We start from the raw sequence: 15230 nt of genomic DNA, 5'->3' as shown, positions 1-15230 counted from the left end.
AAAGGTGTAGAACATTCACATAATGGTGCAGAACATTCACATAAAGATGCAGAATATTCACACAATGGTGCAGAACATTCACACAACAGCACATAACATTCACACAACACAACAGCACATAACATTAACACAACCTCAAATAACATGCACACAACAGCACATATTCTCCCACCAGCATAGAACCTTAACACAACAGCACAGAACATTCACACAACCTCATATAACATTCACACAACAGCACATATTCTCTCAACAGCACAGAACCTTAACACAACAGCACAGAACATTCACACCTCATATAACATTTACAGAACCTTATCACAACAGCACAGAACATTCACACAACCTCATATAACATTCACACAACAGCACAGAACCTTAACACAACAGCACAGAACATTCACACAACCTCATATAACATTTACAGAACCTTAACACAACAGCACAGAACATTCACACAACCTCATATAACATTCACACAACAGCACAGAGTGAGTGAGTGAGTGAGTTTAGTTTTACGCCGCACTCAGCAATATTCCAGCTGTATGGCGGCGGTCTGTAAATGATCGAGTCTGGACCAGACAATCCAGTGATCAACAGCATGAGCATCGATCTGTGCAATTGGGAACCGATGACAAGTGTCAACCAAGCCAGTGAGCCTGACCACCCAATCCCGTTAGTCGCCTCTTACGACAAGCATGGATTACTGAAGGCTCATTCTAACACCTTCACGGGTTCCCAACAGCACAGAATATTCACACAACAGCATATAACTTTAAATAATTTAGGTACTCATGAAGTTTCACACAGATTCAGCGTTGGTTGGTTGAGAGAGTGGTCATGTGATCTAAATTTTCAAGGTTCATTTCCTTTGAACCCTTCAAATCGTTCATAACAATAAACATCGTTACAACGTGTGTGAACGTTTTCGAATACATCTGGGTCATGAACTTTTGCGGAACTACTCTCAGGGTTTGAAGCGTTTAATACAGCCTCTTATAACATTCACACTCACTTTCACACAACAGCACAGAACATTCACTAACATTCACACAATGCGACATTTGAACAACATTCACACAATGGCATTTTTCAGTGCAAACACACAAACTGACATTCAATTCTTAACACAACCTCATATAACATTCACACAACAGCACAGTACATTCACACAACAGCATATTACTTTAACACAACCTCATAAAACATTCACACAATAGCACAGAACATTCACACGAACAACATTCACACAACAGCACAGAACATTCACAGAACCTCATATAACATCCACACAACAGCACAGAACCTTAACACAACAGCACAGAACCTTAACACAACAGCACATAACATTTATACAACAGCACGTAACATTTACACAACAGCACGTAACATTTACACAACAGCATGTAATATTTACACAACAGCACGTAATATTTATACAACAGGACAAAACATTCACACAACCTTAACGCAACAGCACAGAACATTCATACAATGGTGCAGAACATCCGCCCTTATCATCGGATGCTATCACATCGCAGGCTCATTATATTCTCACAAATAAACAGATTTAAACTTAAAGTGTATTTTACGGGAAAACCTCAAGACCCACGAATCCCCTTTTATTTTAAAAAGTGTGATGGAATTTCATAGTTCATCAATATCTTTTAACAGGTTCAGATCCTGATATCGACATGTGGGGTTAATGCAGTGTGCAAACAAGTTCAACTAAAATGTGGAAGTTGAAACACTGGAAAAATAGAAAAGTTACCATTAACTTTGGGCAGTATAATAGCTGTAAACACACAAAGTCGGAAATCACTAGTTGATAAGCTTGATGTTAGACATAGCACATAGCACAGGTTTGTTTGTTGTTTAACACTGCACTCAGCAATATTCCAGCTCTATGGCATCAGTCTGTAAATAAACAAGTCTGGACCAGACAATCCAGTGATCAACAGCATGAGCATCGATCTACAAAACTGGGATACAAAGACATGTGTCAACCAAGTCAGCGAGCCTGACCACCTGATCACGTTAGTCACCTTTTATAACAAGTATAGGCTGCTGATATCCCTTTACTAACCTGCAATATCCTCCAGTACGTTGTCATCTTTGTGCCTGGACTTGCGATCAGCCTGCTCCAGAGACTGGGTAATCTGCTCATTTAGTTTCAGCTCCTGCATTAGCTCCATACACCATGGCAATACACATTCTGGGGCCTGAACAGAAATACAGAATACACATTCTGGGGCCTGAACAGAAATACAGAATACACATTCTGGGGCCTGAACAGAAATAGAAAATGCACATTCTGGGCCTGAACAGAAATAGAGAATGCACATTCTGGGCCTGAACAGAAATAGAGAATGCACATTCTGGGCCTGACCAGAAATACAGAATGCACATTCTGGGGCCTGACCAGAAATACAGAATGCACATTCTGGGGCCTGAACAGAAATACAGAATGCACATTCTGGGCCTGACCAGAAATACAGAATACACATTCTGGGCCTGACCAGAAATACAGAATTACAGAATACACATTCTGGGGCCTGAACAGAAATACAGAATGCACATTCTGGGGCCTGAACAGAAATAGAGAATGCACATTCTGGGGCCTGAACAGAAATAGAGAATGCACATTCTGGGCCTGACCAGAAATACAGAATGCACATTCTGGGGCCTGACCAGAAATACAGAATGCACATTCTGGGGCCTGACCAGAAATACAGAATGCACATTCTGGGCCTGACCAGAAATACAGAATACACATTCTGGGCCTGACCAGAAATACAGAATACACATTCTGGTCCTGAACAGAAATACAGAATACACATTCAGAGGCCTGAAAAGAAATATAGAATACACATTCTGGGGCCTGAAAAGAAATATAGAATACCCAGTCCAGGGCCTGAACACAAAAATAGAACATGCACTCTGGGTACAGATAAAACATGCAGAATTCCCACACCAGAGAATGATTACAAATATAGAATACACACTCAGGGGCCTGAACGTAAATATTGGCCTCTGACGGGCTATCAAAACACCTGTTTCTAGCTGGCAAGTGTTTGAATCATTGTTACAATAGACTTTTCACAGTCACAAGGAGTTGTCTACCTTGTAACTAGGGAAGTGTATGGCATCCAGTGTCTTGTGGAGAGCCGGCCGGACTGAAGCTACAGATGGGTGGTCAGTCTGGTGAACCGACAGGTTGAGGAGACCGACCTTCGTGGCACTAAAACACAGTGAAAAGTGGGTGAGTGAGGCGAGTTTAAAAATTCCAACATCAGCTGTATGACAACAGTGTGTGAATGAATGGTACATGGATTTCTTTGTTCCTCTCTCTCATACCTGATCTCGGAGAGAGATGGGCATTTTACTGTCTCACGAAAATAAAGAGAACAGTCTTTAGATAACTCATCAGCTGTAATACATACACTGGTGCTGAACACAAACACAGAAAACACACTCCAGGGCCTGAACACACACACGGAAAACACACTCCAGGGCCTGAACACAAACACAGAAAACACACTCCAGGGCCTGAACACAAACACGGAAAACACACTCCAGGGCCTGAACACAAATACAGAATACCCACTCTGGGGCCTGAATAGAAATATTTCAAAACATTTTTTCAAACTTCATTTGAAAGAAGATGTAAAATGCATGGGAGTATTTAATAAATTGCTACACTTGTCCAAGTAAGACACCCTTTTTATTACAAATTTTGTTCATTAGATCTATGCATTCAAATGCAAGTAAAAATGGTACCTATGGGGGATTGATGAGTTATCAATTTGTTTATGGGTATCAAAAATTTCTTTCTCCATCACATTTATATAGATATTTCTACCTTTCCACCAGCAATATTTTAAAAATGTGCTTGTTGTTTAATGCTGCACTCTGCAATATTCCAGCTATATGACAGAGATCTGTTAACAATCAAGTCTGGACCAGACAATCCAGTGATCCACAGTATAAGCACTGATCGACATGACATCACAATGACATGTGACAACCAAGTCAGTGAGTCTCACCACCCCATCCCGTCAGTCGTCTCTTACGACAGGCATGGGTTTCTGAAGACCAATTCTAACCCGGATCTTCATGGGCGACACACGCAACAACTTGAAAAGTAACCAACAAATAGGGCTGGATATTGCCCTGATTCACACATTGATATATTGCATTGATTTCAGGGATATTGCAATACATATTGTGGTATATTGACTGGAAGGTTTCTGCCCAAGTGCATACGTCATCAATTCATAATAGCTCTCTGTGTATGACATCATCTTCTTAGTTGCGATACTTTCAGGCGTTGTTTGAGCTTGATATATTTCCTTTACTTTTTGCACGCTTATTCAAAATCAACCCAAATTCGCAAGGGGGTATCCGCCATTTTGTTGCTGTGGAAATCAAGGGCAGATAATTCATAGGGAGCTAACTCTGGACGACCAACTCTATTGCAGATCTGAACCATATCACAATATATTTGTATTGCGTGATACAGTAAATATTGCAGAATCTGAACCATATCAGACTATTCGTATTGCGTGATACAGTACCAGTATATACCGGTTTACCAGTAATATTGCACAGCCCTGCCAACAGGCACAGCTTTGTTCTTACCCATCCAAGTACACATGTAACAAGTAAGGGAGACACAGCACACTGAATCGGTCAATCTCCGCAGCCACGCTCCCTTCCAACTGATTGGTCAGTGCCCTGGTGTCGGCCAGATGAGTGGACAAGGACTTCTGGATGTACTGCTGAATCTGGGGGAAAAGTGGATGTGGGTGACTGAGTGAGAGAGACGATTGGACGGTGCCCTAGTGTTGGCCAATAGATTGGGCAAGAAATCAGGCGAGTGAGTGACTGAGTGAGAGAGACATTTTTATCCTCATTTGGAGATGTATTTCCGTAATATCTTGTATTGTTAATGATGGAGTAAAGCTTGAGGTTATGAAGTGCGTATCGTTGCCACACATCACTTTTAGCAATATTCGAGCAAAATCATGACAGGGGACACCAGAACAGGGCCTCACAAAGTGTACCCATGTGGGGAATCAAACCAGGATCTTTGGCAGGACGAGCGAACACTTTACCTATGTGGCTACCCAATAAACCCCTGAAGTTAGACAGGTTTCAAGCATTTACCACTGTGATGAAAACAACAAGCCTATGTACAGTTATGAAGTAATGGATTAATTTATTGTAAATATGAAACATTTTACTGAACCAATATTCAATTCGGAAAATAAAATCTCCAATTGTTAGGTTATGAATGAAGACATGTTTTTCCCAGGTGACAGGAGCAAAAGCAACTGACACCAAATCAGTGAAAATGCTTGAAAACAATAATTATGTTTCAGATAGTTGAAAAATTAATTGTCTGCAATGACAAATACAGCACAAAAGTTGTTATCTTTTTCAATGGACTACTGCAAATTCAAGCTATAAGGCGGCGATCTGTTAATAATCGATGACAAGTGTCAACCAAGTCAGCAGGTCTGATTACCTGATTCCTGTAGTTGTCTCTTACAACAAGCATGGGCTACTGAAGACCAATTCTGACACGGATCTTCACAGGGGAGAGAATATGGACTTATGAAATAGAAGTACAGTATGGAATCATATCACATCCAAATTACTTGAACATGTATCATATGCGGCCTCAATGTATCGTTACACATCTGGATGAAGTTGGATGGGGTGGAATCAGTATGACTACGTACCTCGGACTGCTGGGCAGTCAGTCGAGACTGAGCGTTCAGGTTCTGCTTGCTCAAGATTCTAATCAGGTTTTGCTTGGAGTCCTGGAACAGATTCAGAGTGTAAATGAATGTTGTTTTACGTCAACATTGGCAATATTATGTTTTACCAAAGCATTATGTTTTGTACATCAAAGTTTATGTATATCAAATCAGTTACTGATAGAGTGAATGTTGTTTTTGTGAAATTATTGCAATGTTTAACAAGTATTGGGTGCTGCGATCCTTTCTGATTCTGAATCTCTAAAGGGAGACAATTCGATCCTGAATCTGTGCATGAAGACATACATCACTGAATCTGCTGAGGGAAGACAAGCACGAAAGTCAGTCAGTTTACGTGCCTTGAATGGCAAGGGGAGACAAGCACAGAGTTAGTGAATGTCGGACTGCAAAGGTGAGACAAGCATGAAGTCAGATAGTTCACATGCCTTGATTGGCAAAGAGACACCAGCACAGAGTTAGTCAGTCAATGTCGGACTGTCAAGGGGAGACAAGATTGAAGTCAGACAGTTAATGTGCTTTGAATGCAGAGATGCCAACCCTAATTTAGCCCTATTAGTATTTTGGCCAAAAACTGATCCAGAAATTAGTATTTTTGGGTCAAAATTAGTACTAACTTTACCAAAGAATTTTCAGATTTAATAAAAATGTTTTAGATATTAAGATTTAATAAAAATGTTTTAGATATTCCAGGCACAGAGTCAGTCAATCAGTCAATGTCGGGCTGCCAAGGGGAGACAAGCATGAAGTCAGACGGTTAATGTGCTTTGAATGCAGAGATGCCAACCCTAATTTAGCCAAATTAGTATTTTGGCCAAAAACTGATGCAGAAATTAGTATTTTTTGGCCAAACTATTAACTTTTCCAAAGAATTTTCAGATTTAATAAAAATATTTTAGATATTCTAAGAACTTATTAACATTGTACTCACCTAAATCAGTAGTAAGCATCCACATATAACTTGAAACTGAATAAAATGTGGTTGAAATTTATTGTGTTTGGTAGGTATGCTATTTGATCATTTAATTTAATGTATCTTAAGAAAAAAACGTATATTTTTACTGCAATCGTAGTCGCGTATTTTGTGCTGTTTTTTCGTAACAAATACGATAAAATCATATGGGTTGGCAATGAAGGGGAGACAATGCGCAGTCAGTCAGTCAATTAACCTCCTTGGATTGCCAAAGGGAGACAAGCACAAAGTCAGTCAGTCAATATCCCTGGACAGCCCAGGGAAGACATTAGAAAGCGCAGAGAGTAACATGCCTGGACTGCCAAGGCAAGACAAGCACGGAGTCAGACAGTTAACCTCCCTGGACTGCCAAAGGGCGACAGGCACAGAATGCATGCTTCTATTTTGCCACAGAGCAGAGCTACTCACTGCTATCTGCTGGAAGTCATGTATTTTCTTGTACGCTAGGTGCATCTTCTCCCTGGCTTTCTGTGCAGCTTCGATGTTCTCCTGGAGTCTGTCCTTCACATCCAGCAGAGAGTACAGCGTGGCTCGGGAACGCAACACTTCCAACTCACCATCTATAACCTTCCTGTAACAACATCATCAAACTCACAGGCAGGTTTACAGAATGGGACTGTAAAAAGTGTACTGAGAAACTGTATCCCCAAACATTCCATTAATCCTGACAAATTTATATTGACACAGTTCCCATGGCCGTTAGTTTGGAATGCACAATGTGTTTACCAAAAATTGTATCCCCAAACATTCCATTAATCCTGGAATTTTAACTCACTCACTCACTCCATTAATCCTGACAAATTTATATTGGCGCGGTTCCCATGGCCATTAGTTTGGAATGCACAATGTGTTTACCAAAAATTGTATACCCGAACATTCCATTAATCCTGACAAATTTATATTGGCGTGGTTCCCATGGCCATTAGCTTGGAATGCACAATGTGTTTACCAAAAATTGTATCTCCGAACATTACATTAATCCTGACAAATTTAAATTGGCGCGGTTCCCATGGCCATTAGCTTGGAATGCACAATGTGTTTACTGAGAAACTCTACCCAAAAACATTACATAATATTAATCCAGACAGATTTTAACTTTCCTGACGATAGTTAGGAATGTACAATGTGTAAGCCCTATCATGACATATTACATTAATCTTGAAAGAACAAAGCAATTCACTTTTTACAAACCTGTAGAGGTTATGAATTCTTTGAAGAAAGTCCTCCTTGGGGTACATATAAAAAAAGTCATACAAAGATTCCAGCTAGCGCCTGTGCGAAAAAGAAGGAACTATGCATACAGAATTCGACTCTTTCTCCCTCATTTCTCTTTCATAGATAGGTGAAGACGTGTCTTCTACTGGATCATGCACAACCGTTCTTGACAACGACAGCATGAAAAGTGAGGTACGAGGTAAGCAGCCAGAGTTACCTGCTCTTGGCTGTAGGGGGCCCTGTGAGGGGCCCTGTAGGGGTGGTCTCACTAAACAAAATCAGTTTTTGTTTGGTAAAATATTTTATTGAAATATTGTTACAACGGTCGTAGGTATTTTAAAATGGACATCTTAATGCTTATATGTCCAAGGAGGACTTCTTCTGAAAAAGAATAGAGCTGTATTTCAAGCGCCTTGAGCATGCACTAGTTGCGCTATATAAATATCCTATAATAATAATATAATAATAATAATCTTCACTTGACACAACATGTCGCTGTGGAGGTAATTGGGTGAAGGCTATGTATCAAACAAGACAGACACTGTACTCACTCTGCAAGCTGCAGTTCCCCTGGCCGATCAGTGAAGGTCCGTGTGAGCAGCTTCCTCAGCTTGTCCTGGAGCTTATTGTGTTCCTGCTGTAGTTTGAAGGCCTGGTTGAGGGACTTCTCCGTCATCATGTAGTCATGGAGGTGACTCAGCTGACTCTCCTGTGAGTGAGTGAGTGAGTGAGTGAGTGAGTGAGTGAGTGAGTGAGTGAGTGAGTGAGTGAGTGAGTGAGTGAGTGAGTGAGTGAGTGAGTGAGTGAGTGAGTGAGTGAGTGAGTGAGTGAGTGAGTGAGTGAGTGCGTGCGTGCGTGCGAGCGTGTGGAGTGAGTGAGTGAGTGAGTGAGTGAGTGAGTGAGTGAGTGAGTGAGTGAGTGAGCGAGAGTGAGAGATAGAGAGAGAGAGATCCATCAAGACGCCTCTCACAACAAACGATACAAGTTACCTACGGATCAATCAAGTTGAAGTTGCCTCTTACAAAGACCGATCAAGGTGCCTCTTACTACTGATCAATCAAGTTGCCTGTTTGATAGATTCATCAAATTGTTTCTTATGACAGATTAATCAAGTCACACCAGCAGTGGTTTAACTGACAAATACACACATACCTCCAACAGTTGGTGGACAGACACCAGCAGTGGTTTAACTGACAGATACATACATACCTCCAACAGTTGGTGGACAGACATCAGCAGTGGTTTAACTGACAGATACATACATACCTCCAACAGTTGGTGGACAGACATCAGCAGTGGTTTAACTGACAGATACATACATACCTCCAACAGTTGGTGGACAGACATCAGCAGTGGTTTAACTGACAGATACATACATACCTCCAACAGTTGGTGGACAGACATCAGCAGTGGTTTAACTGACAGATACATACATACCTCCAACAGTTGGTGGACAGACATCAGCAGTGGTTTAACTGACAGATACATACATACCTCCAACAGTTGGTGGACAGACATCAGCAGTGGTTTAACTGACAGATACATACATACCTCCAACAGTTGGTGGACAGACATCAGCAGTGGTTTAACTGACAGATACATACATACCTCCAACAGTTGGTGGACAGACATCAGCAGTGGTTTAACTGACAGATACATACATACCTCCAACAGTTGGTGGACAGACATCAGCAGTGGTTTAACTGACAGATACATACATACCTCCAACAGTTGGTGGACAGACATCAGTAGTGGTTTAACTGACAGATACATACATACCTCCAACAGTTGGTGGACAGACATCAGCAGTGGTTTAACTGACAGATACATACATACCTCCAACAGTTGGTGGACAGACATCAGCAGTGGTTTAACTGACAGATACATACATACCTCCAACAGTTGGTGGACAGACATCAGCAGTGGTTTAACTGACAGATACATACATACCTCCAACAGTTGGTGGACAGACATCAGTAGTGGTTTAACTGACAGATACATACATACCTCCAACAGTTGGTGGACAGACATCAGCAGTGGTTTAACTGACAGATACATACATACCTCCAACAGTTGGTGGACAGACATCAGTAGTGGTTTAACTGACAGATACATACATACCTCCAACAGTTGGTGGACAGACATCAGCAGTGGTTTAACTGACAGATACATACATACCTCCAACAGTTGGTGGACAGACATCAGCAGTGGTTTAACTGACAGATACATACATACCTCCAACAGTTGGTGGACAGACATCAGTAGTGGTTCAACTGACAAATACATACATACCTCCAACAGTTGGTGGACAGACATCAGCAGTGGTTTAACTGACAGATACATACATACCTCCAACAGTTGGTGGACAGACATCAGTAGTGGTTTAACTGACAAATACATACATACCTCCAACAGTTGGTGGACAGACATCAGCAGTGGTTTAACTGACAGATACATACATACCTCCAACAGTTGGTGGACAGACATCAGTAGTGGTTTAACTGACAAATACATACATACCTCCAACAGTTGGTGGACAGACATCAGCAGTGGTTTAACTGACAGATACATACATACCTCCAACAGTTGGTGGACAGACATCAGTAGTGGTTTAACTGACAAATACATACATACCTCCAACAGTTGACAGACATCAGCAGTGGACAGACATCAGCAGTGGTTTAACTGACAGATACATACATACCTCCAACAGTTGGTGGACAGACATCAGCAGTGGTTTAACTGACAACACAAATACATACATACCTCCAACAGTTGGTGGACAGACATCAGCAGTGGTTTAACTGAACATGTTGGTGGACAACATCAGTAGTACAGATACATACCCTCCAACAGTTGGTGGACAGACATCAGCAGTGGTTTAACTGACAGATACATACATACCTCCAACAGTTGGTGGACAGACATCAGCAGTGGTTTAACTGACAGATACACACATACCTCCAACAGTTGGTGGACAGACATCAGCAGTGGTTTAACTGACAGATACATACATACCTCCAACAGTTGGTGGACAGACATCAGCAGTGGTTTGACTGACAAATACATACATACCTCCAACAGTTGGTGGACAGACACCAGCAGTGGTTTAACTGACAGATACATACATACCTCCAACAGTTGGTGGACAGACATCAGTAGTGGTTTGACTGACAGATACATACATACCTCCAACAGTTGGTGGACAGACATCAGCAGTGGTTGTGAAGACAGACATCAGCAGTGGTTGTGAAGATGACATGTCCTTCAACTGTCCTACTTTCTCAAACTTGAACCTGTATCAAACATAATTACTTTTACAAAGGTCAAGGTTTTTCAAGCTTGCTATAACAACTGAAGACTATGCAGGAATCTTAGGGATGACCTTACACGTTTGGCTAATCTTATCTAATTTCTACCAAATGCCAATTAATGGCCGCTAATGATCACATGATTTTCAGTCAGTTGAGTTAAACGTTGTACCGGTTCTATTTATACAAACAGATGTCAGATTGTAAACTGGTCAGTCAACCTTACTGACTGCACCTCTTTTTACGTGACTCGATTTGCCTGAGTTTATATTTGATGTACGTTTGATATATGAGTCCTTTGAGTCATTGACCAAGAAACATCAGTTTGTAGTCCCAAAATAAAGATTTTTCCTTAATTGCTATCATGTAATTTCATGACACGGATCGTTAATTTCATGACAGATATAATTTCATGACAGAGATCATATTTTCATGACAATGATCCCATGGGGAGTTCATCAGATGACTGATTTTTGTCACCACTGATAGAATGTGTGTCAAACAGGCCACAGTGACAGCGTCTAGTTAAGCTGCTTCCTGGGGTCCCCTACTGGTCCCAGGTATTGTTGGAATATTTAACGATCAAGTAACCTTGAGACTGAGCTGGGGTACTTGCTGACGAGACCCTGTCTCAGCAGCAGGTGCTTCTCACCTGAGTTTCTCTGCATCCTGCTTGATGTTGATGGCAAGGGTCTTCTCTCGCAGGGCGAGGGCAGACAGGTGGGTGTTGGTCACCAGACTGCTCACCAGCTGACCAACGGTCAAGTCCGACAGAGTTGTCTCCACCTGAGTCCACAATCCTTGCTTCTTCTCATTACTGAAAATCAATTTTGTTTTTGTTTGTTTGTTTATTGTTTGACACAGCACACAACAATTCCAACTATTAAATACAGGGGCGGTGGGGTAGCCTAGTGGTTGAAGCGTTCGCTCGTCACGCCAAGGACCCGGGTTCGATTCCCCACATGGGTACAGTGTGTGAAGCCCATTTCTGGTTTCCCCCGCCGTGATATTGCGGGAATATTGCTGAAAGCGGCGTAAAACTAAACCCACTCACTCACCCACTATTAAATACACTGGATGCTGTCTAAACCAGCACTCATTGGGACTAAAACATAATCCGGTTTAGACAGCGTGCCGGATTGTAGAGCTGACACGGTTACCTACGACTAGAACTGAACCAGGAGATACGATTTGTATCTGACTTGAAATGCCTGAATCATGCCTTGGTCAAGAGGACGTAACAGGAACTTGAAGAGTAACATTGCTGAGTGACATTCCGTGGGAGTGGCTTGGGGGCGTTATCCATAAACAACAAGATCTTCCGTCTAATAACTCACTAATTACATGTACCCATACTGAGCTAAGAATCAATTATCTTTGTTGGCAACCATTTAGTTGAACGCAGGATTAATTGGTGATGATACACATCCAGCTGACTCCTTGCCACACGCTGGATTTGACACCACTTGATTCCATTAGTCGCCTCATACAACAAGCATGGGTTGCTGAAGATCAGTCCTACCCGGATCTTCACCGGATCTGCACCCAAAATCAAGACAGAACTCATACATACATGTTGTGCCTGGCCCCATTGGATACAAATACATCAGATAGACAATGAACACTTACAAGGCTCTCTTGTCCCCAGCAAAACTCCCCTGGAGGGTCTCATGGAGGAAGGCGCCGATGTTGTCGCAGGTCTCTCGGACTTGCCGCTGAAGTAGTCACACAAAGGGATCTGAACTAATGCGCAACATTTCCATAATAATTCACACAACCACACAGACCAAATGTTACAAATCAGGCATGCACTAACCTGCTCCAAGGTCAATTTTAACTGCTAAAGGGCTCTTAGTGCCCAATGTTGCTTAACTTTACCTGATCTTAGGGTAAACCGGTATACTGCGGTATTAGTAGAACCGTGGTATTTTGCCTTTGGTTCAGTATACCGTAATACAGTCAGTACAAATTCAGTATTGTCGGTTTTTGTACAGTCATTTTATTAACCATTTTAAACCATTTTGTCAAAATTTATAAATTTCTCTGCATGAGGGACACTATTTCCCGTAAGTACATTCTTATGTACCAAACCGAAGGCCTTGTACCGCAAAACACACCGTACCGTGGTAAAAACGTAATATTTTACCCCTACCTGACCTATGAGCTCCATGCACAGGACCACACACAGTAAATGATGTAAAGAAATGTACTTGCAACTCATATGTCCATCTAAATCACAGACAATGGGATCTATAAGTACCTAGAGGGTAGGGGAGAAAACGCAATCATTTCACAAAATGTCATCAAGGGTTTACTGAATCAGTCATAACAGGGCACCTAATTTTACCTAATTTTGATTATGCTGGTTTGGGTACCCCCTCTATAGGTGACTGCCGCTGCTCCACTAAACCAGTAATGATCCAAGTTTAATATTTTGTACAATGAAAATCTGTCCATCCATCAGTAGAATATGACATGCAGTATCTATCGGTAGAATATGAAATGCAGCATCTATCAGTAGAATATGACATGCAGTATCTATCAGTAGAATATGACATGCAGTATCTATCAGTAGAATATGACATGCAGTATCTATCAGTAGAATATGACATGCACCATCTATCAGTTGAATATGGCAAGCAGTACCTATCAGTAGAATATGACATGTAGTATCTATCGGTATAATATGACATGCAGTATCTATCAGTAGATTAAGACATGCAGTATCTATCGGTAGAATATGACATGCAGTATCTATCAGTAGAATATGACATGCAGTATCTAGCAGTAGAATATGACATGCAGTATCTATCAGTAGAATATGACATGCAGTATCTATCAGTAGAATATGACATGCAGTATCTATCAGTAGAGTATGACATGCAGTATCTGTCAGTAGAGTATGACATGCAGTATCTAGCAGTAGAATATGACATGCAGTATCTAGCAGTAGAATATGACATGCAGTATCTACGCAGTAGAATATGACATGCAGTATCTATCAGTAGAGTATGACATGCAGTATCTGTCAGTAGAGTATGACATGCAGTATCTAGCAGTAGAACATGACATGCAGTATCTATCAGTAGAGTATGACATACAGTATCTGTCAGTAGAGTATGACATGCAGTATCTAGCAGTAGAATATGACATGCAGTATCTATCAGTAGAGTATAACATGCAGTATCTGTCAGTAGAGTATGACATGCAGTATCTAGCAGTAGAATATGACATGCAGTATCTGTCAGTAGAGTATGACATGCAGTATCTAGCAGTAGAATATGACATGCAGTATCTATCAGTAGAGTATGACATGCAGTATCTGTCAGTAGAGTATGACATGCAGTATCTAGCAGTAGAATATGACATGCAGTATCTATCAGTAGAGTATGACATGCAGTATCTGACAGTAGAGTATGACATGCAGTATCTAGCAGTAGAGTATGACATGCAGTATCTAGCAGTAGAGTATGACATACAGTATCTGTCAGTAGAGTATGACATGCAGTATCTAGCAGTAGAATATGACATGCAGTATCTATCAGTAGAGTATAACATGCAGTATCTGTCAGTAGAGTATGACATGCAGTATCTAGCAGTAGAATATGACATGCAGTATCTAGCAGTAGAATATGACATGCAATATCTATCAGTAGAGTATGACATGCAGTATCTGTCAGTAGAGTATGACATGCAGTATCTAGCAGTAGAATATGACATGCAGTATCTATCAGTAGAGTATGACATGCAGTATCTGTCAGTAGAGTATGACATGCAGTATCTAGCAGTAGAATATGACATGCAGTATCTAGCAGTAGAATATGACATGCAGTATCTAGCAGTAGAGTATGACATGCAGTATCTGTCAGTAGAATATGACATGCAGTATCTAGCAGTAGAATATGACATGCAGTATCTGTCAGTAGAATATGACATGCAGTATCTATC

At 41.1% G+C, this 15230-nt stretch overlaps 1 protein-coding gene across 1 annotated transcript in view; it reads right to left on the bottom strand.

Annotated features, from left to right (window-relative positions):
* Positions 1-15230, bottom strand: part of LOC124263575 (AUGMIN subunit 5-like) — a 36087-nt gene that overhangs the window by 6430 nt on the left and 14427 nt on the right. Inside the window, exons 8-18 of the mRNA XM_046698233.1 lie at positions 12912-12997; positions 11935-12099; positions 11221-11267; positions 11104-11138; positions 8523-8680; positions 7165-7327; positions 5748-5828; positions 4642-4787; positions 3124-3241; positions 2087-2222; positions 1772-1795 (exon numbers count right to left, since the gene is read on the bottom strand). Coding sequence (XP_046554189.1) covers positions 1772-1795; positions 2087-2222; positions 3124-3241; positions 4642-4787; positions 5748-5828; positions 7165-7327; positions 8523-8680; positions 11104-11138; positions 11221-11267; positions 11935-12099; positions 12912-12997 — 1159 coding nt within the window. The remainder of the gene's footprint in view (positions 1-1771; positions 1796-2086; positions 2223-3123; positions 3242-4641; positions 4788-5747; positions 5829-7164; positions 7328-8522; positions 8681-11103; positions 11139-11220; positions 11268-11934; positions 12100-12911; positions 12998-15230) is intronic.

This window comes from Haliotis rubra, unplaced genomic scaffold (genome assembly GCF_003918875.1).
Source record: "Haliotis rubra isolate DU_JTF1 unplaced genomic scaffold, ASM391887v1 Scf89, whole genome shotgun sequence".
NCBI lineage: Eukaryota > Metazoa > Mollusca > Gastropoda > Lepetellida > Haliotidae > Haliotis > Haliotis rubra.
The sequence above is the reverse complement of the archived record's forward strand: the minus strand, read 5'-3'. Positions and strand labels throughout refer to the sequence as shown.